Here is a 23,057-nt window from a genome sequence, read left to right as displayed (position 1 = left end):
GGAAAGCAGGTGAAAACCAATGGTGGACTGCGGTAACCAGGCGTTTCTCTGATTTTATCGGATGAATTTTCTACGTAAGTGGAAACCGCGCGCTTCTCTTTAAACTCGTGAAACGGACAGCAACCGTTCGAACCTAATTTCCTGAGAGCGTTTGCGCTCGAGCCATCAGATCTCGTGGAACGATGTTTTGGATTTGATTATCGGTTCTTGTGAAACGACGCTTTGCATCCGATTTCTCGATATCCAAAAGAATATTTTCAAATCTGAAATTTTTTTGCATTTCTGCTGGACATTTTTAAAATATCGACTACTATTTAATTGGGTTAAAAACTCGTTATTGAAAGTACGATTAAGCGAATTAGTCAAGATCTACTTTCTTCGCTGAAGTTTAATTCGTTATATCTTGACGGGTAATATAAACGTAATATGACTTTGTTTTCTGCGAGGATACGAAGGAATGAAGTTTGTTCGACGATACTTTCTCAGTTGTAATTATTATACTTCGATAAGATGCATACTTTTATTTCTGCAAGTTATTTCGTAGTTTATTTTCCTAATTTTTATATAATACTTCCTCGCAGAGTCAAATAAACCTTCGGAGCAATTATACGAATCATTTTCTCATTATTGATTTTTCCTCTCGCTGGACCTAAAGAAAACGATATTTTCCTATTCTTAATTAAATTGAAAAATAATCGCGTCTCAAGATGTACGACAAGTTTGTTCATAACTGGATGTTAAAATGTCGAAGTTTAGATAACTCATATCACCCTATAACCACAGTGTATAATATCAGGATCGGTTCGTGACGCGAAGAGTTCTTCCGAAGGTCGTGCAACTTGGTGCCTGGCGATTTTGAATGGTGGCAAAAGGATTCGCCATATGGTCTTCTACTTATCATTAGATGTGCTACGAGAAGCCGAAGAGCATTCGACTGCCGAGAGGCAACGGTGCTTTCGAGGAACGATGCCCATTTATTTGGCGTGTGCTGTATAATTAGGACTCGAAACCGGGCCTCACCGGAGCAGCTCATTGTCCTTTTTTTTTCTCCCGCTAGCTGGAAAACGAGTTTCGAAAATATATTGCTCGACTCCCCGTGCGGTCCTTCGAATTCGAATCCGCCATTTCTCCATCGTCCACTTGAAACGTACTTCCGGAAGTATCCGGTCATCAGCAAATGAAACTATTCCGATCGAACGTATACCATATATTTCTTCCTCTCTTCTCTTCTTTATTTCTCTTTTTAGTCTTGCCATTCTCATATATATATTCTTTACGTTTCTATTTTCTTCAATCATAATGGGTAAGAACAGAGATATTTTATATATTTATTATTGGATTGTACAAATACATATGGAAATTCATACTTTTATGAAAATAATAGAAAGATTACTTGCTGTATTTATTAAATATTTTAACGGGTATTTTATACATCTTTGTGTATTATACCTGTTTCTGTATATTTTTGCATAGTTAAACATCCCATAAGTGCAATAAAAATCCCTTTATATGACGATTATAGAGGAGCAGAATACATTCTATTTCTTACGGGAGAGCAATTTGACAATTCAATACGTTTTTGAACGTGTTACCAAAAGTGTCTTTTTATTTAGTTTTGGAAGTCAAACAGTTTCGTGCAAGTAACTAAAAATACACGGATCCAGAGAATTCGTAGAAGCTCGAAATGGACGTAAAATTGGAATATATTAGTCAGAGCGCAGCGTCACCCTCTCCACCCTCTGTTTCGGTTCGCCTCTTAAATTCCGTAAACAGCCTAAATTTAAATGACTTCCCGTTTTACGGAAGTCGGCTTTATTCCCGACATATGGCCCAGGAACAATGAAAAAAACGATCAACGCCGCTATTTCGAACATCGCACGAAACGGCGATCTCCTTCGGGCGTGACTTCCATCTCCGGGCATTAAGTTCGATTTCCATGCAAACGATGCCACGGAGTGAACAAAACGGAACAAAAGAACGAAATTGGTGAAGTTTTTGGATGTTTATTGCCCTGAATGGCTTCTCCATGGTCCTGTACACCTATTAACCCTGCTGTTTTTCTTTGGGTTATATAGCTTGAAACGAGAATTATGTTTTAATAGATATACTGGCACACGAAAATATTTCAACACAGACTAAAAATTTGTATATTTATATTATGTGTGTTATATAAAACATTCCAAAATTTCATTAGCACTGTAACGGGATACGACTGTTGTGATCACGTCGTTCGAATTTAAAACCAATCTGAGAATATATGTAGAAGTTACGAGATATCTACAACGAACTATATTTAATAAAGAATTAATATCCACCATGAATATCGAGATTTACTAATATAATGAATAATCGACTGTATGAATAATAAATGCCTTTCTGATTGCTACGAAATATTTACTTTCATTAAATATTTTATAGCTTCTATGCACATTTTCAGATTTATGTTAAACTTCGCCAATGTAATCGCGATACGCGAGTCTCATTAAAGTGTCAAATAAATTTCAAAATATTATATTTTATAAGTATTAAAATACTTTCGCGAACCACGGTATATAAGAGATATGGAAAATCCATTTGTAGATATTAAAAAATCCCCTCTGGAAGATTTATAATAACCGACTAACTTCCTTACAAAAAAAAAAAAAAAAAAAAAAATAAGGAATCTGCAAAGGAGGAGTGGATCCGGTAGCTCTCCACTATCAATGTTCAAACATCGTTAATGGAAGTCCTCCGGCGATATTTAAAAAGATCGAGGACGATCTTTGAACTGACGTTAATGGAGACAACTCGACGAGGAAATTTTCGAGAAACGCGCAACTAGTTCGCCATAAATTTTCCATCGGTGCACTGGGGGCAAAGAAGCATTAGAGAAAGACGTGAAATAATGACGTCGTGTGCACGCCACGCGTCCTTCTAAAAGCACACACGATGAACTGAGTGAGAAGAGGGCAGAAGGAGACGCCGGTGTAACCCCTCTTCCGCTATTCCATCGGCCAGCCTCCTTGTTTTTTGTCTTTTTGGTAAAAAAAAAAAACGCTCCTTTATAGGGGCAAAGCGCGCGTGCTGTCACGAAGAAAGAGAGATGAAAGGGATCGTGGACTGGTGGCACCCTCGGTCCTTAGGTGGCCTACCGTTGACAATGCGCCAATCCGATGCAGCGCCCTAAGAAATGCGATACCATTTACTTTTCGGAGAAACCCAAAATTACGTGAAATCCAGGCACGCATAAAGGTATACCGTCGCTCACGGGTTTACGATTATTTGGAAGGTGGAAAAGTAGTCCACAGAGTAGATTTTCTTGTGGAATTAGAGCATGGAGTTGGAGAATGAGGCCTGGTGAGTCGGAATTGGGAGCTATTTATTTTCTGTTGTTTCTTTAACGTCTCCAGTACCGTAGTAAAATTTTTCAACCGTTTCAATATTTTTAAAGACCTTCGAAAATAAATGACGGATCCACAATAGTTCGTAAGAAACGTGTAACATTAGTTTAATCGTTAAATCAAAGAATCGCAAAATTACTCTGTCGGGTATAGACCCGATATTATATTATAATAAAGAGAAAATTATCGCTGTCATTTATATTTTACAGTTGTAAGCATTTTAAATATAAGCATATTTTGAAATGTAATGTAAACAATACCTTCCTAATTGAATTACTGAAGTACAAAAATTTTCGTATCTGTGGTACCCAAATGTTCCTTAGTCTGCAAGTCTGAAAGAGTCAATAGACTCGAATTAATGAAAGATATTGAAAGTACTTAGTTTCGCTGCTGGAGTTAAGTCAATAAGACAATAGGTTTATTGCTATAAGTAGTTATTAAAGTACAGTTTACATATGTTTATCTATTTCAGATAGCAACATAATGGACCCAGATCTTCTAGTAGTCCGTTCATTGATTGACTTTGAAAACAGTTTTTGTCTGAATGTGTTTGAAAAGGAATGCTCATACGGAATCTTATTCACGTGTCCATTTTGTTCTTCACAAAAGCTTTGCAGTGTTAATAGTCTGCATACTCTCATTAGTATACAGTTGATTGCCTCCAAGATAGGCAAAAGATACAAGACAAAACTGGAGGTATACCAAACTAAATGCAATATTTTCAACGTTTCTTTATTCAGACAGAATTTCGACAGGAGCAATAAATAAATATAATGTATTTATCCTAGGATATTTCAGACGGTTCTGATGTTGCACCGTTGCCATTGTCATAACTATCTAGTGTAAGAGTATGAAAGTTTTAATTTTCCTTTTGACAACTACTATGCACTTATTGATGATATAGGGATTGTCAAGCTGCATTTTCGTATTATGGTGAGAATGATACATTACTTAACCGGATATAACAGAAATTTCACTTATTAATGAGCAAAGAAATTACAAATGAATTGAGTTTCTTAATTTCAGCTGCGAGCAAGAAGTTAATAATTGTTATGTAGCGTGATGTAGCAAGACGATGTTAATATTAAGCGAGTAAAATTGAAGACGTTTTGCAAAAGTACTTTCTTTAAATCTTACTAGTTATATGTATAAATACCCTAGTAAACCTACAATTTATCTATAGAGTGTGAAAATTCTCGAAATCTTACTCTATAAACTTAAATGTTTTCATGTGTATAATATCTATTATGGATATAAAAGAACAAATATACCCAAAAATTTGCATATATACACGCGATATTTTTCATTCGATATCTCCACGAACGAATGCAATCGATATCCAATTCTATCCCTCAGTCGTACATTAAAGTGTCGTTTAACAACTCCCCGAGGACAACGGTAACTAATACCCAGAACGTGCAACTAATCAAACGAAAAAGTCTGTCGACTCATCTGATCGAAGGTAAGGAGGAACAAACATCTATCCGGACGAAACAGACGGACACAGGAAAGGAAAGGAAACTGCGCACTGACGGATTTCACCGATCCATCGAGCCAGACTCGATCCTCTGCATCTGCCACGTGCCCCCACATTACGGCATAATGTGTCACTGTGCCACGGCCGGCTCTCTTCCCTTCTCTCTCTCGAACGATTTAACAGCGCCGGCAGCCACTCTTCTCTCACGCACACCGAGAATCTCGTGTGTGGAATCCTAGATTTTGGAAACTCGTCGAATTGAATGGCGCGCAGCTGAATGCAGCTCGTGCAGCAACGTTTCGCTCGAAAAACGAGCGAAAAAGACGCGAGCATCGGAGGTGGAAGAGAGACGCGGAGTGGTTCATGGGTGCAGTTTTTCAGTATCCACCCCTTTTCACCCTCTCTCTCTATGATTTTTTTTTCTCTTTTTTTTTCGTTTTCCTACAATATCGGGCGTTGCTGTTGCAAGATGCAACCTCGGATGAGTTGTGAAAATATTGACGCTTTGTGGGCCGCGACAGTTTATTCGGGTCCTCGCCTCGCGGTCCTTTAAGGGATAATAGACACTGGATTTTTATCGATGGGTTCTCGAGAAACATCTATGGATCGCCGGTTCCTATGGAATCTGTTAATTTTACTCCGCTATAGTTCCACGTATGGCAGATTATACCGACGATGATCGGTTTCGTCGAGCGAAGCGCATCGAATATATAATATCGATGTTTGGATAATTGAACGAATTGAATTGAATGTAATACATTTGCGCTTTGACAGGGGAATAGTGGAGAATTATCTACTTACCATGGCCACAGTGATTCGTCATCGTGAATGTAGTATCTCTGGATCGTGTATTGGAAGAATAATTAATAAACAATTAACATGCCATGCTCATTTTAATTCTTTGTTGAGTACCGAACGAAATGTTAGTAGATCCAGCTGTTACTACAGTGTGATGAGTCTTTCCATAAAATATTAATCAGTATGAATATTTCTTAATACTTACGCACTCATACTTGGTTGAAGAACTCGAGACAGACTCTATCTTGACGATCTATTCAGATAGATGGGTGATGTGAGAGGAAGAAAAAGCACGAGAACGATTAAACAGTGAGTTTTTAATAATAAAAATATTTTGACAGACGTCAACTTGATGGGAACATTCATTACAATGAGTGGCGGTGGTTTGTGGTATGATTCGCGAGAAATCCGGCATAGACTTTTGGTGAGCGTTAAAGAGGGGATTCGTGTGGTTTGGTAGGATCGATAAAATTACAAGTAAACGCCATTATAATACAAAGAATCTGTTTTTCTGTTTCATTTTTCGTTTTTCTATTTCCAGGAATTCAACGATCGACAGCGAAGTAGCGCAGTATGATCATGACGATGACAATAATTAATAATAATTAATAATGTTTAATAATAATAACTACGGGTAGAGTACTATGATTAATTATATTACTTAAAAAACGGTCTATTCGTATTTGTACGCGCAATATCTTTCTTTATAATACCCCGTTTTTTCTTTCCTCTTTCTTTATTTTACTTCTTCTTTCCGCTTTAGTTTCTCTTTTTTTTTCCTCTTTCCTTATCTATTTAGGAATACTATTAAAAATCAGTCTTGTGGTTCAGATATATTAGGTGTCTGGTGAGGTAGTGTCAGTTTCATAGTATACATCGAGTGCCACTTGATTCGCCGATACGACACGTGTTTTTGCTTCTTTCTATTTTTTTTATTTTTTTATTTTTTTTTTTAGAAAAGAAATCTTCGATCGATCGTACACGACGTGTCTCTTAACGAACAAATTCTTCTTCTTCAATTTCTTCTTCTCGCTTCTATTTTGACGTGTACAGATTTACAAACATTGTTTGCAGGCATGTGTTTACGAATGCAAAATTTCTATTACAGAAAATCTTTATAACAAACGATTGATAAATCGAGTTAGTAAATCTCTGCAAAGTTTCATGCATACGAATGACAAAATATCGTAATTTTGTAACGAGATTATGTGGTTCGACAGCTTTCAATTTTCACGCACGCACACGTACACGTACACGCACACGCACACGCACACGCACACGCCACGCTCACGCACACGCACACGCCACGCACACGCCACGCACACGCCACGCACACGCACACGCACACATACAGGTACACACTCATATATGTATAATGATGTAATACATACATGCTATCGTATGATTCTAATACTAAAAATAAGAAACAATCAAATTGCACAGTGTCATCACTGTAAAATTTCCATGAGTTATTGTACATCGATAATAACATTACATCGTGTAATGACGCAACGAATATGATATAAAATAGGAAACATTTGGAAATGTTGTAAATATAATTGTAGTTGAAAGACGTTACAATATAAACGCAGAATATAGTGATTTGGATAGAATGTTTATGAACGGTGGATGCAGACTGTTTGCTGTCATTGAGAAACTTTGTATGCCTTGGATACACGCCTGCGAACAATGTTAACTTTAAAGCTGGTATCGTTAGATAAACTTCATAATAGTTTGGGTCGAGTTACTTGTTCTTTGAGTATATATTACATATGTAAATTAATCCAGTGACTCGCCGAACAGAAATTCCAATATAGATTTATATGTCATGTATTAGAACTATATTACTAAAATCATTGTATAAAGTCAAACGAAGTTACAGGTAGTATTTTTCTAAAATTGTCATAGAACAAAAGAATAGTTATCTACTAAATACCGATATATTTAAAGACACCAAACCAATTTTCCTAACGATCCTCATTGATATTCACCACGTGCGATATAGTACAAATAGAAAATAGATCAGAAACAAAATCTCATTTTAAGTTACATTTATCTGTAACTTAACAATATTAAATCCGAAGAGTTTGTTATCTTTCGACGTATCAAAGATCAAAGAATGTCCATAAGAAACGTGCACAGCGATCGACATTTCGAACGGTATACGAGCATCGGGCGCCCAATCTCAAGTAGCCTTCGTTTAATTAGAGTAGCGAGAATATCGTCTATCCGTAAATACCGCGGAACACTGTTAATCAACGTTTATAGTAGTAGTTTATAGGCATAAAATTTGAATTTGTACCGTGTGTATGGCGACGTTCGCGCGCGCGTGTGTGTTCAAAGCATTTTCACATGGTGAAAGTATAGAAACGACATTCACGTTCGTTTGGTCACCATAGAGAATAAATAACCCGCAATAACAAACATCGCGATTAATCGTATTTGAATTTGCGCGCGAACAATCGACCGGCTCGTGCATACGTGATTAGCGTCTGCGTTAACTGTACAAAATTATAACTATATACGTATAATTCTAGTTACATAGATACAGAGAAGTATACACCATAGGTACATAATTTTTAATCGAGTATTCGAGCGATCGGAAGTGACAAACGCAAACTCGAATACGTTTTCCTCCAACTTGCTCAATCGAGTAATAAATATTAAATTTTTTCGTTTGTCATATCGTACAGATATTACTACGCGTTTAGTAGATAAATCGATAATGATATACATGATTGCTAATAAAGATTATATTATACAGATTAGCTTCTAGTCGTGATAAATATCGTATGATTTCTTGTATTAATGTACATTGTATTCGAGTTTCACTTCCGCTAACTCGTGATTCCCAAACTTTTTCTTTGCGATACATATCGTATTCGATATAATGTTATAATTTGACACAAACATATAGTAATCATATGTATACGTATGTTCTTTTTTTCCCTTGCACATTAAGATTAAAAGGACAACAACGATAATGATTATTACGACAGTATGTAGGACAAGCGATAATTCTATTTTCTTTTCTTTAAATACAAATAGGTACTCGATGCGAGACTTCGGCTTTTATCTTTAATCCATTAGTTCTTTTCATCTAATCTTCGGCTATTATTTTAAGCGATTCTGGTCTGTTTACAAAGAAACATAGAAAACAATTGGTCCGTATATATGAACCGATATATAGCGGGCCGACAGGAACGTAATTTCACCAGTATCAATTCGGAACTAACAACCATTAACTAGGAATCGATCTCTTTCAAGGTACCGTGTTTCAAAAATCGTCGTCAGGTAGAATATATCGTCCACGAATGGAAATTGACTGGCAAGAAGAAAAAAAAGAACGAATCATACGATTTTACTTTATTCCTTTTCCTGTTTCTCCTTTTTTCTTATGGTATCAATTGTTCGCCATTTGCTTCGTGGATTTTATCTATTCGACGACGTAAATTCTACAGAATGACGTATATAAAACTAGGATAGAGCGTAGTTTGCTTCTCGTTACGTTATTAAACTTCCATTTAAAATTCGATCTTTCAAACAATTGATCGATGTCGTGCAAAACAAAATCGACGAGCGTACCGTGCTCTTAGCTTTAACTACCGAAAGACTATTTATCTTTTGCGAATATATGATCTACTCAATGGCACATAATTATAGGAAAAACAAATGGCAATCAAACGAGGAACATGATATTATTGCGGTACTGCGTAGTTTAGTGGAATCTATGTTTAGTATACGTTTATTTTAACACGATCAATAGTGTACAGGTGGTGTAGATGATTTCACTAAAATAGCTATTTCAGTGATTGTAAAGGTTTCCTAAGAAATATTTCAATTTTTATATTAATCTTTATCATAGATGATTAATGTATAACTTAAAAACGATCTTATTAAAATTTCTCAATGATACTAAATTAATTCAGTTTTAGATTATTTTTCTAGAAATAGATTCGTAATAAGAAATTAAAGAATTCAATATATGGGAGAATTCTTAGCCAAGAATTATTTTATTTTAGTTTTCCTTTTTACCTTCTCTATTAATAGAGAGTAAATCACCTCACATCAGAAAACATATTAACAAAAACAAGTTATAATACAAACTATCTATCTAATTATTATCATCACAAGTCACTGTTGCAAGCATAAAACCTTATATGCAACGATACTCTACTTTTATATTCGCCCTTCGAACTGCGATACATACGATTCTGTAATTAGTTTGATTAAGTTAAAAGCTCACGTTGATTTTCAATGACAACGACATTGGTCCTTCATCCATAGATTATTATTACTAGTTTGCGAACTTTCATGCAAATTTATACTTTTATGAAGAGACCTGTAAACATGAAAACTAAATAGGAGAAAATCATTGTAAATTCTAAATATTTCAAAGAATATTTATACCCTTGTACGTTATAAAAACTCGCAGTTTAATTGTTATATATAAATATATAAATGAGTGTACAAATTTAGTCGAAAAGAGAATCGAAGGACTGACGGTACGCTCGTATAATACAAGAAAAACCGCACTTTATAATATTCTTTTATCTTGTATATCGCTTTATTTTGAGGGTAGGGCTCTCTATATATACAATACACCTGGGATTCGGGGTGGTTTTTGCTTTTCTCCGGGGTACGAGGCTGGAGCTTACTGACCTCTGTCGCTTTTATTCGAATAGCTGTCGATGTTGAAATTAATTGACGTCTATTTAAAGACGAACCAATGGACGAACAAACTGAGAAGAATAATATCTTTTAATCAAAATAAATGGTACATTCTATTTCATTCGAAACGATATATAAACAAATACAGGATGATAGAATTAATAGATTGTAGCAGTGATACTGATCAACTCGACTTTTTTGGAAATTCCTAAATTTCATTGTTCGGATACATGTATCGATCTCGCACTCACTTACGCTTTTCAAAAATGTGAAGAATTCTGAAATACTTATTAGTTTTTAGGACAATTGTCTTATTCGAATAAAAATTGAAATTCAAAGGAAGGTAATTTAAAGATGACATTTTATACTTGTTAACGACCCGATGTGTTTACAGAGCATTAGAAAGGTGAAATTACTTAAGAACTTTATGATCCATTTAACACTGAACATCCTTATTTCTTGTCGAATTGTTCAGTAAGATAATTGGTTGCTTTCTGAGCAGTTCAACCAAGTGTGAACAAATAACGCGGTGTTATTGCAATTATATATTGATGGTAAAATCATAAATTCATGAAATGTATTGTATAGTACCATTTATCAAAAAATATATATGAAAAGTATCGCGTCGGTCTGCTCTCAACCGTAATTTGTATCACGTGTGTCGTAATAATTTCAGAATTACAATGCAAAATAAAAAATAAACAATGAACAATTTGAAAGTTCTTACGTTACATATACATTCTCCTACACATTGTAGTGTAAGCCGTGAGTTTTTTCTATAATTTCCAGAGAAAAAGAAATTTTTGATACGTAGAAGCAGTGTAACGAGCGATCAAAACGTTTAACTGGAAAGAGCTCGAGAGATGCTTCGTAACACGTGTATAAAAGGGCGAAAACGCGCGGTCTCAAAGAGGGAGGAAGAGGCAATTGGGCTGGAAAATGCTCCTCGAAAGCTTGGAACGTGAATAACGAGTGAAAAGTGCGGATGAGTCGGGACCTTTGGGAAAGAATGTGGCGAAAGTGTAACGCAGTGGCTATGGATTCTGTTTCCCCGGTACGACCCCAGCTATATTTTCACTTTCGAAAAGAGAAAGTCCACCGATTAATTTCCAAACTTATTTCTTTTACGTCGATGCAGTTAACTGTTTACGTTTGCTTTGTGCTTCGATCGGCGATTATTGTGTTTCGTTGATAATTATGATTTCAAAATATAAATATAAAATCGATTCAACTCAAAGTTTAAATTAAAGACATATCTTCAGAAACATATGTACCAGTAGCTTTGATCTTCTAGTAGAATTATCAAGCAAAATCTCACTTTTAATATGCTAAATTATCTTCAAACGCTATTTTCAATGATTCAAGCTTTTTTTATGGAAAAGAAAGAAAAAGTATCGGTGAGTGTCAACGTGCACTCGGTTTAAATGACGATTCTCTAAACCCGTAGAGAATCTACATTTTACTCTATATCTTATGAGGAGAAGTAAAAGAAAACTTTGGTATCTTTAGATCAAAATAATTTATTTACTCAAAAATCCCTATTAACGTTATTCACCGAAAAGCTAATTCTGAATTACGAGATATCTTCAGCATCCTAAAACAAAATGATGTGTACGCGAGATTTAACAAAGACCTAAACGAAACAGAGTCGAACATCCAGTGAAGAAATTGTTCTTCGCACCAGCCGGACCATCTCTCTCGTTTCTTCTCTTACGAAATGGTCGTACAAATTGAACGGGAGTGAAACGAGGGCAATTTGTGTTCTCGGGAGTGTTTCGTGCGGTACTTGCAGAAAATGCAGACGAGGATACCTACTTCTCTTGTCCTTTTATGTCATCGAAAAACCGAACGGTATACAGAGTACATCGTGTTATATTACGCTTGGCTTCGACGTTACAATTTCAGAAACAACAAATGGGGCCCAGTTAGACCCGGAAGAGGGAGGATGAATAACGTTACCACGACCATTTCTCGCCTCCCCAAGAAGAGTCCTAGAACTGACCCATGGAACAATGAGTCGAAATGGCCTCGAACCACGCCGATGAAATTTGCATGCTGACCGGTGAACATAAATCAGAGGACCATTGAGGCAAAGTTGGCACAGGCTATCCGCTAGAAAGTCGACGACGGATGGAGGGATGCTTTATCTCGTTTCGAAGACGACCACCGGCTGCGAATTTTCGGCACGCGGCTGTGTGTATCATTGCGAAAACTGGTTCGCGCGAAACAGACGGCCGCCGTAGTCTAAGCAACAAAAGATCGTTCTCCTTCGAGCAACCGGCTGCCTGTTAGAAAAAAAGATGGAAATCGGAGAAGAAAAGATGATCCCTGATTGTACAACGAGAATGAACAGAGAACACGTATCCTTCATTTCACGAAGGATTCTCGTTCAAGGATCCACTCGCAGGCTTCGATCATTGTACGGATTAATGCGAATCGAAACCACGCCAGAAGATCGTCTTACGGGTTGAATTTTTTGCGAAGGCGAATGTAAATTAAGGGTGATTCGGGTTTTTTGATTCTTTGCTCTTGCGAGATGATTTTTGAACTCTGATGTGTGTATTCGCGTATAGAAGAATACGTAGAGTGATTTCTGCTACATTTTCATAAAATAGTGTTTTGCTATTATTGTCACTGAAAATTCATTGTATCTTTCTAAATTATGAAAGCATATATTAATTTAATTTATTGTGAAGCTAGACGGATGATATTTAAGAATAGAAATCCAAAGACTTAATTAGAAGATTTTTAAGAAATTAAATTCAAATTCTCGAAATCTTAACTTACATCACTATGACTTTTAATTTGCCGTGTAATGCGAAAATTTATGACTATTTTCTCGATTGTTAGTTGGGAATCGAAAAAGTGTATGTAGATATAAAGCTTGTGAAGATAGCGATTGATATTCCATGAATTTTAATAAAAATCTAGCGTTAAATGTGTTCTAATATTTAAATGCAATGATAGTGCAATATTTAAATATATCGAAGTTAATCTTTTGTGTCACAATTATCTTACTTTAATATGAAATAAAGTAACTCGTTAATGAGAGGCATGTTGCTAGAGGAAAACGTTTGAGGGTGCAAATCAGAAAGTATATAAGACATCTTGAGTTCGTTCTCGGTGCTACGTAACAAAAAATCATGCTGATATCGTCAGAAGGTATGAGTAGTTCTAACAGTTATGATCTCAGTTACACGTGTACATTAATAACTTACTTGTGTGGTACCGTTACAGACAAAATTAACTTAAAAAATACATTGTAAAAACGTCTTATACATTGCATAAAGTTACATTTCTTATGAAAAAAAAAAAAAAGAAAAAAAAGGAAATAACGAAAGGAAGACGAAAAATTGAAAATCGACAAAGAACGCTGAGAAATATAAAAGAATTAAAAAAAAAAAAAAAAGAACAATGGTGTCGGCAGCTTGACAAATCAGTGAAGTGCGAAAGCGACAGAGGACCGACGGACCGATGTCACTCCCCCCCGCTACTTTTACTGTCAGAGGAACTTGTATACCAGTACATTCATTCCGTAATTTCTAGTTTTATTTTTCAATTTTCTCTCCAATCATTCACACGTGCACATATGTACATATGTGTCCAACACAATTACGCTTACATTTGCACGAACGGAAACATATGTACTTGCAAACTACATATAGCTTGCTTCTGCCTCATATTTTTATAGATACCTATCTAAGTAATAATATCTATCTAAATTCATTATCGCGGCTTTCATTGAAAAACGAAATACGCGAAACTACAGCAATCAACTAAATACACAATTATCTCTCAATTTCTTTGCTGTCGCGTAATTATGTACACGAAGGAAATAAACCAACAGCTCAGAAAAGAAAATCCTGGCTGCTTTTCCTCTCGCATCTAGAATATCAATCCTATTTTCTCCTTTTTCTCATTGCAAAAAAGATTCGCGTCCCTGAATGTTTGTTCCATTTTGCGGTATAAATTACACGTTTTACGTAAAGGATACTCGTAGACCTGCCAATACGCTTTTTGACATCTATCTTTCACCCCCCCTTGCCTCGTTTAGGTACAGTAATAATTAATAATCATCTATAATAATATAATATATATATCTATAAAGAGCATCTTAACAATAGTGACTGTGAACCGGTGCGTGGAGGATTCAGTGTGAGGATTCAATTCGATTCGTGAGCCTGTCGGGACTCGATTCGCCTTCCTATCCAATATAAACGAGAAACTCCATTTTTCTCCCTTCTGACGATCTCTTTCTATTTCTTTCTCCCCTTATATCTTTTCCTTTGCCCACCCTAAAAACCTTGGAGTAGCGTTTTTCCTTGGATAGAAGCATCGAACCGAGATAAAGTACAAGGTGGCTTTTCTACAAGTATTGTGTCTACGTACCCCTAAAGACTCCACTAGGACGCGTGGCCGACATTAGTCGCGGCAGTGTTTCCAAGGGATGTGAAGTGCGTGTATTTGTTGTGGTGATTTTGAAGGAAAACAGCATTCGTCCGAGATTCTGACATCAAATCGCCGTCATCTTCGTCCTCTCCCTGAATGGTGTCACTGCTCGGGCTACGACTTAATGGTGAATCACCGACGCTATTTGACTGAGAATGTGGTCTGCACTGAGAATGCATACCGGTTGACATAGATAAGTCTTCTGGTTCTGTCTGTTCTGGTAGGTTTATAGGAATGCCGGCTAAATTTAATGGTATGGACATAGAATTATTGATAACAGGATTTCCTAACTGATTATTGAACTGATGCACTGGTCTAACCGAAGCACTTATTTTTTTGCTAGCAACGGGTGATGCTTCGGCTTCCTCCACATCTACATCAATATCAATGTCAATATCCTCATCTAAATCCTCGCTTGCCAAAGACGGAGAGATAACCTGTGTCCTTGTTACTTGTGCAGAAGTGGTACTGGTGCCACACTTGTGATGTATCAGGTGATGCCTTCGTCTGAATCGCATCTGACAGTGCTCGCACTCGAACGGTTTCTCACCCTTGTGTATCAGCAGATGAGCCTTCAGTTGATTCGAGTCGCTGAACTTGGCTGAACATAACTCGCACGCGTATGGACGTTCACCAGTGTGCACGCGCAAGTGGCGACGCAGGTTGGCTACTTGGACGAATTGGCGATCACAGTGGCTACAGTGGTAAGGCTTCTCGCCCGTGTGAAGTCGCATGTGGGTCTTTAGATGATGGTCCCGTGTGAATCTGCATCATAAATGTAACGATTTCCTTCTTAATTTTGGTAGATTTGACTTTTGATCTTTCATTGCATAATTGGAAATTACATGTACTTCTGTAGATATAGTATATTATGTTTGTAAAAATATAGAAAAATTTTGATGTAGGATAGGCTGTTGAAAGGGTTCGAACTTTGGTCAACGGAATAAATATCTCGATACTGTGCACTTCAAAGCTGGTGCCTTGACTTTTATCTGTATCGTTTCCAGATACGTTTCAAATGGAAATATCGTGCCTGCAGATTTGCATGTTCAGAATTCTGAATAAAGAATAGTAGCACAAAGTAAGCACGAGGCGAAGAAATAAGCAAGGTACGTCGATGGGAAAGAATTCACGATGAGTTTCACCTTTTCAATGACTTTAAGCTTATTTCGTTTATATTAAATCATGCAAAAGCTAACTAACGTTATGTTATCTGAAAGAGATACGAATGGGATTCTATTCAAGAATAACATTGATCTAATGTCATATATCCATCATACATTAATATTATTACTGAGCAAAAATTTATATTTTTGAAATAACTTGAAAATCAAGTGAGAAATTTATATTAAGGTATATAATCACAGAAAACATTTCCGAGGAAATGTTATCATACTATGTTCTTGTCATTTTAATTTTCTTAGTAATGAAATCTTTATTCTTGCTTTCTGTCGTGCGTCATTGATGACGTAGTACGAGACACATTAACACGATTGCTTAACTTGTTTCACTAAAAATAAGATCTTCGCATGTGATATTTTATATCTTATATTTGATATCAATGCCAGTCAACATTTTAACATATCGAGATCACGATCTTCCAGAGATTCTATTGCGTAACAAAAGTTATAATTTTGCAATGATATGAAGTGCTTCGATTGTTACATAAAAAATATATAGTTCCAGTTAAAAGGATATGACCTTGGAAAAAAATGACTTTCAGAGCAGGAATTCATAACATTCGTTGTTGCAGACCGATTAATTTTAATTTTAATTTTTTACATAGATAAGAGTAACTACATAAGATATTAAGTAATCTGAAATGGATTGAATACTCATTATATTAAAATACGTATGAAGAACAATCATTCTCTTTCTGAACTCACCTTTTGTGACATTCCGGGCACTCGAAAGGCTTCTCACCGGTGTGGGTGCGTTCGTGGTTCTGCAGCACGTGCTTATAGCCAAACGATCTGGAGCACACTCCACAGGTGAACACCTTGTCCCTTCCGTCCTTGCCCGCTTCGGGACTGACTGAGCTTGGTGGACTTAAAGGCGCTGAGCCCTCTAACGGTTGCTGTACAGTATCCACTTTCGATCTTTGCGATTTCCTCTTGGTCGGCTGACCTTTCTTCGCGATTTTCTCACCACTACTAGTTACTACGCTGTTAATATTGTTATTGTTATTTGTGACGCTATTGTTGGTGCGTTTGGACGCAGATTTGCTACTCAACGCGGGTGATACAGGTCCTGGCGAGTGGTGTAGCGGTGACGGAGGTGAGGATGCAGTGGGTGGAGCCCAACCACTGAATAAGGTCTGGTGGTGTCTGTACAGAGACGGGCTGGAGGCTAATGTCGCGTGCAACGACACGGGAATCCCTGCAGCCATCAGAGCTGCTGTTCTACTTGCAGCCAGCAATTGCTGAGGTGTGAGCATAGATAAACCTGCCGGTGTGTTACCCATTCCAGGGAACATCACTTGCGACGTGTTGGTTAACGGTGATGATAATGGTTGCTTCTCCGATTCTTGCTTCATGTCGAGGTGCTGCCCGGCTGCAAGTCCTAAAATATTATTGTTGTGCCAATATTGGTATAGAAGTAATCGTTGATCGTATGTAGAGGAGATTTCGTCAATTTTTACAAATATGGATTTAATATGTAACAGTATGACCATAATTAATATTGATATCAATATCGTCTATGTTCAATTTTGAGAAATGTTTTCGCGACCTTTCGTTTATGTTATACAATTCATTAGCAAAAAAGAAAGATTTCTTGAATTTCTTGTTATTGATTACACTGACAAAAATAATTCTGCTTTAGTTAGGACATATAGACTCAAGTGTTTCTTATTTCTACATTATCAATGTTACAAAAACTTCAAGAAAGGCATATACAAACATTGACCTTCATTTTAGACAACTACCACATTAACTAATAACCATGAAATTCCTGTCAACTATCATTTCCTACACTTCTCTCATAATGTAACAAACAAATGGATAAAACGAATTTAAAAATGTCGATTTTGATTTTCGATTGAAAACGTTGATTTTATAAAATACTAGTACAAGATAGCTATCTCCCTAGCAATAAAAATTAAAAGAAGTCGACTTCTGGATACAGAATTTCGCAAGTTGCCTGATGTTTTGACGAATAGCGTGGCGTTTCACAACAAATCGCGTGGTGTGGCCCGCTGGCTACGAGAGACGCGAATACGATGCGCGAAAAAGGACGAGCGTTTGTACGTGTACGGAATCGTACGATGATCTTTCCTCCCGCGTGCTCCACAGTGTGTCTGTATTTTCCTCCTTGTCACTCCTTCGTAGCCCTCCCACACACGTTCCTCACACGTGAGCGAGAAGCACGGTCCTCCTCCATTCACTCACACTCTCGTACGGCGGCGGTTCATTCATAAGCCTCGACTTCCCACCCACGTCACCGCGATGTACCCGCCTCTCTTCGACTTGAGGCCAACGACTCTGTGAAAGTGCAGGCCGTGTCTGCATTCTCCACGTGGTTTTCCGCGGATTACACATCGGATTTTCCACGTTTTTTCTTTCACGTATAAATGGAATTCTCGCAGATTTCCGTGTAAAAACTGAATTTCGAAGAATTTTCAGTGTAGGAATTTCTTGGCGCGAAAAGCATATTTTTTTTGGAAGATCTTAGAGTAGAAATCTCTAAAAACGAACGTCTTGGGGTTTTGGCATAAAAATCGAATTTCAAAGAATTCAAGTAGAAAACCAAATTTGTGGAGTTATCACGTAGAAATTAAATTTTTGGGAATATTCAACGTCGAAGAATTTTTCCTACAGGGAACGAAACTTTTTCGAAATTTTCACGTAGAATTCGTATTTTGAAGATTTTTCACAGAAACCGTACTTTCAGGATTTTTCCATATAAAAATTGTATTTTTGGAGATGTTTCCATGAAGAAATCTAATTTTTTCGAGGTACGAAATGTATACGGTCGTATAAGAACTCAGAGTTTCATTGTTTGTGGAGAATCGTGTTTTCTGCTTGAGAAACAGTAATATTGGAACTCTGTTTTTGAATGTTAAAAAATAAAGATTCTTAGCATATTCTTCTTTTAAAATAAAGCAATTTAAGTGAAGAAGATATTACGAAAGATAATTTTAACATCCTCCAAAAAAAAAAAAAAAAAAAAAAAGAAAAAAAAAGAGAGCAACCCTCGTATTAGGGTTACACCTTCCGATGATTGCTTATTCGCGTGATTGGCAAGGCTCGACGAGGTAATTGAATTAATAAGAGGCTCGCTTTACGAAATTAGCGGATGCAAGAGATATTATGATAACGACGAAATAATAATTCGATGGTGCATTTACATCGGAGAGTGATCGTTTTCCTTCGAAGTTTTACTTCTTATTCGCAGAAGGAATAAATCGACATCGAGACTTAAATCGTAATTATTCGAAGACTTCTGTCTAACTGGCCACTTGCAATCTACATGCAAGATGAGACGAAGTTTAATTTAAGGAAACAATGAATCAACCGGCTATGGCGGTTCAGCCCGCCACTTACTAATTAATGGACCGTTTAGAAGGGGAACTGTAATGAGACCCAGTTGAATCAATAAGGGCGGGTAAGATCTATTCTCTTTTCTTCTCTTACCCTAAAACCTCCCTTAACGTGGCCTAAGATTCTTACAGCCTACAATCGCCGTTTCCCGGCAACACGACCAGAAGTACCGCCCCGCTCGCATCCCTACCCTAATTGGTCGCAACCCCAATATTCCATTCCGAATCCCTTTCCCTTAGGTCCGAATAAAAATTTCTTCTTCGCTGCCAACCTTTACTTCTGAACATGGAACGTAATCTCAATAAAGACTGAAAAATACATGGAATATATATTTATAAAATCTGGCCGATTCTATAAATAAAGTAGTATGTAGTTTTCTGTTAAATCATTATCTTAATTTCTTTTTAATAGAATTTGAATTCTACTTAGCGACCTTTTAGCTATTTAGCTATTACAAACATTATTTCATAAAATTTTCCTTCAAAAGTACAACCTTTTTATTTTCTTGCAACAAATGAAGTTAAAAGAAAGTAATTTATTTTTTAAGAAGTTCAATACCAACCGTGTTTATTAGACGGACTTTGATTATACATAACTGAATATCAAAATATTCAAATGTGCTTGATTCTTGGGCAATTTTTTCTTTTATACTAGTCTGTTTATCTTTCTACATATTCATTAAGCAATGATGAATGGCGTTGACGTTATAAGTATATTATGATAGATGGTATGGATGGAATTATGGAAGCTATAGAAAACTATTTCTAAGAATAAATTAAGTAAATGAAGAAATATACGAAACTGTTTGCTGTATATAATAACCGAATAATGATGCTATAAACGAGCCCGTTTCATTTATCCTTAAAAGAATCATACTCTTTTCATAATATTTTCTGTAAAACATAGGATTTATATTATAGATTAGTCGATCATACCTTTTTCACGAGATCATACTTCGAGTAATCGCAACGAGAAATCACATTCTATTAACAATGATTTTTTCATACTTTTTTCTAACTTAAGAATTTTGTGTAGAACAAAAAGAAAGTATAATTGGTTAAAGACTAACCTCAAGATCATACTTCGATTAATCGAAACGGGGAATCGCATATTACTACATTACTAATTACAGACTCTTTCACGGAAAAACATGATTGTCTAAAGAACGAGCAAAGATCAACTTTCGATTAATCGAAACAAGAAGTCACGTATATATATTACCGTATAACAACAATTTTCCTAAATTATTTCCTCAAAACTAAAAAATTTCTTAAAGATAAAAGAAATATAATTATATACGTTAAAACAATAAGCAAAAGATTAATAAGATATACATTTTATTCAAAATATCATTTATCTAACAAACTTATGTGCAAATGACCGTTAGCTAATCGAATGTTCGATTCGATTCAATCCGATTCTGTATCTAAAACGCGTTAGTCGAATGCGCAACACAAGTTGGCGCGCGCGCGTAGAGAAAATATACCGTTGCACTTTGTTTATAACCTAGAAAACGTGTTCACAACGGACGCCGGCGGTGCACTTCACGTTTTCGAGCATTTTCGTTGCAATCACATGGTGGCATAGTTATTTTCGGACGACGGTTGCAACCGCGAAACTCGTCGAGTCTCATTTTCCTAAACCGAGCTCTCTCCTCTCCCTTCCGTGGAGCAATTTCACGTCTTCCCGGCTTATCGATGTTTACAATGTGTCACAACACGACTGTGTCGCCGCGAGCACTTTTAGACTTTGGCGGTACGCCAGTTTGTCGTTAACATGTCTCCTAAGCTAGAAAAACTTTATTCATTCGTCTTTTTTCATGATTGTATCCACTTCGGGGAACATGATAAATACATAACGCTATTGTGTAACTGCACGTCTTTTTCGGTACAAAACAAAGAAAAAGTGGTATCACCTTGGCCGTGTGTCAAAACAAACGCGAAACGAGAAACTGCGAATGCCTTTTGTTTTCGACCGGATGTGACGCGTGTTATACGCGATGAAACTCGTATTTATGAAACATTTAGATTGGGAATTGGCTTGTGCGGAAGATGAAATAAACGTTGGTGTCGATTGCAATATCTTTTCAACTTGGAAATTTTGCCACAAACATTAACCTTTTCATAGCCACAATTGAAGTTTTTGCCAAATAATAAGACTCAGTATAAAGCATTAGATAGAACATATGTCTATTTTAGTAAAACCGATTTAGTCTTTTTATTGTGTGAATTGTTAAATAGAAATAGTAAGGGTTATGGTTTTTACATAGAAAGTATCTTTGAAAATTAATATTTGTCAAATTTAATCCTTGTTTTTCTATATGATATATATATATGATAGTTGTAGAAATAGTCGAAATCATACGTGTGATTTTAACTGTCGACGAAAATAGTTTTTACAAAAAGTGAAAGGGTTAATGGAAGATTGTGTATTAAATAGTGCAGTACAGAGTAATGGACCAATTAACACAAGTGGAAATTCATACCTGCATTAATCTGCGCCTCTTGAAGATAAGACAGTGCCATTCTATGATCCGTGTTACGTGTTTTCACTATGACACTCCATCCACTTCTGTACACAATGCGCGAACACTTCCGACGATAGCAGAGAACGAGATGTATAGACGAACGTTTATACGTATAACCTAACAAACAGCGACACTGCACAAACAAAGAGCGTGGTCGAATGAAACGAATGAATCGTTTCTAGATGTTGGTCCTGTTTCCAATATTTCTTCAAAATCAATTCTTCCTTTCGTTTCGGGATCAAGGCGGTTAAACACGGGGAAGCGACGCGAGAGATCACTGAAATTTTATTCATCGAACTTGCATCAAATATGATATATTTCTCTTGACGACTGTCGTCTCTGTCGACGTTCACGATAAAACTGGCGCGTGTCCCGCGGAATCGAACGTCCTAAGAGAAATGAAGAGCAAAAAAAAAGGAGGAAAACAAGAACAGAAGAGAAAACAAGGTATGTAGAAACGTGATACTACTCTACTATAAACAACAAATGTCGCCGTCCGACTACAAGGAACGACGGCAACCAACGATGTTACTCTGGGTTGACCTAACCCAATACTAACTGACAATCGAGTCGGGCTCTCTGTAGTCAAACATCCCCCACCACCTTACTTCCAGTCTCCCCACTACCTTCTGTTTTCCCCTACTATTCACAGGCTTTTATACCCTCTCGAATCGCAACCCTAGATGCGCGAGTCGCACCAAACGTGCCTCTTTGAGGGATAAGGCAAGCCTAACGCGTGTTAGACGAAGATACATAGAATGGAAAACGTAAAGGGTAGCGTGAGAGAAAAGATATACACTTGGAATACGTACTCGGTGATATGATGGACGAGGATAGAATGTTGCATAGAAAGAGAACGTTATATTAGACCATTAGGTTCAGAAAGAGAAAGAAATAGAGTAAACGAGAAACGAGACAGGGTGAACCTGCGACCGTGATCTTTAAGAGTGGGAGTAATTCGGAACTGTAGGGAAGACTGTATATTTCTCTGTCGTGTCAGGATGGACGAGTACGGACACACAGAAGGCAGGTAATTGGTGAAACCTGTGCGAGAAGAGGTAGGGAGTGGACGTGACATGAAGCAAAGGGAGCAAACAGAACGCAACGATGTTCTGTAACTTACACACCCCTTCGGATTAAGAGTTGCAAGAACGATAAAAAAACAGGTGGAAGGGTATAAAAGGAGATTGGTACAAAAGGTGATCTTTTTCCTG

At 36.7% G+C, this 23,057-nt stretch overlaps 1 protein-coding gene across 2 annotated transcripts; it reads right to left on the bottom strand.

The window, feature by feature from the left end:
* Positions 1-7,944: 7,944 nt before the first annotated feature.
* Kr (krueppel) lies at positions 7,945-22,382 on the bottom strand. 2 transcript variants are annotated; one of them, XM_072003666.1, is made up of 3 exons: positions 21,802-22,382; positions 16,662-17,337; positions 7,945-15,540 (listed from the first exon to the last, which is right to left on the bottom strand). In XM_072003666.1, the coding sequence occupies exons 1-3, from the start codon at positions 21,839-21,841 to the stop codon at positions 14,730-14,732; spliced, it is 1,527 nt and encodes a 508-aa protein (XP_071859767.1). In that variant the 5' UTR covers positions 21,842-22,382; the 3' UTR covers positions 7,945-14,729. The 2 variants fall into 2 exon arrangements, with proteins under 2 accessions (XP_071859767.1, XP_071859776.1); XM_072003675.1 differs by having other exon boundaries at positions 16,662-17,328.
* Between the last annotated feature and the right edge of the window lie 675 nt (positions 22,383-23,057).

Source organism: Bombus fervidus, chromosome 1 (assembly GCF_041682495.2).
Source record: "Bombus fervidus isolate BK054 chromosome 1, iyBomFerv1, whole genome shotgun sequence".
Taxonomy (NCBI): Eukaryota; Metazoa; Arthropoda; class Insecta; order Hymenoptera; family Apidae; genus Bombus; species Bombus fervidus.
The sequence above is the reverse complement of the archived record's forward strand: the minus strand, read 5'-3'. Positions and strand labels throughout refer to the sequence as shown.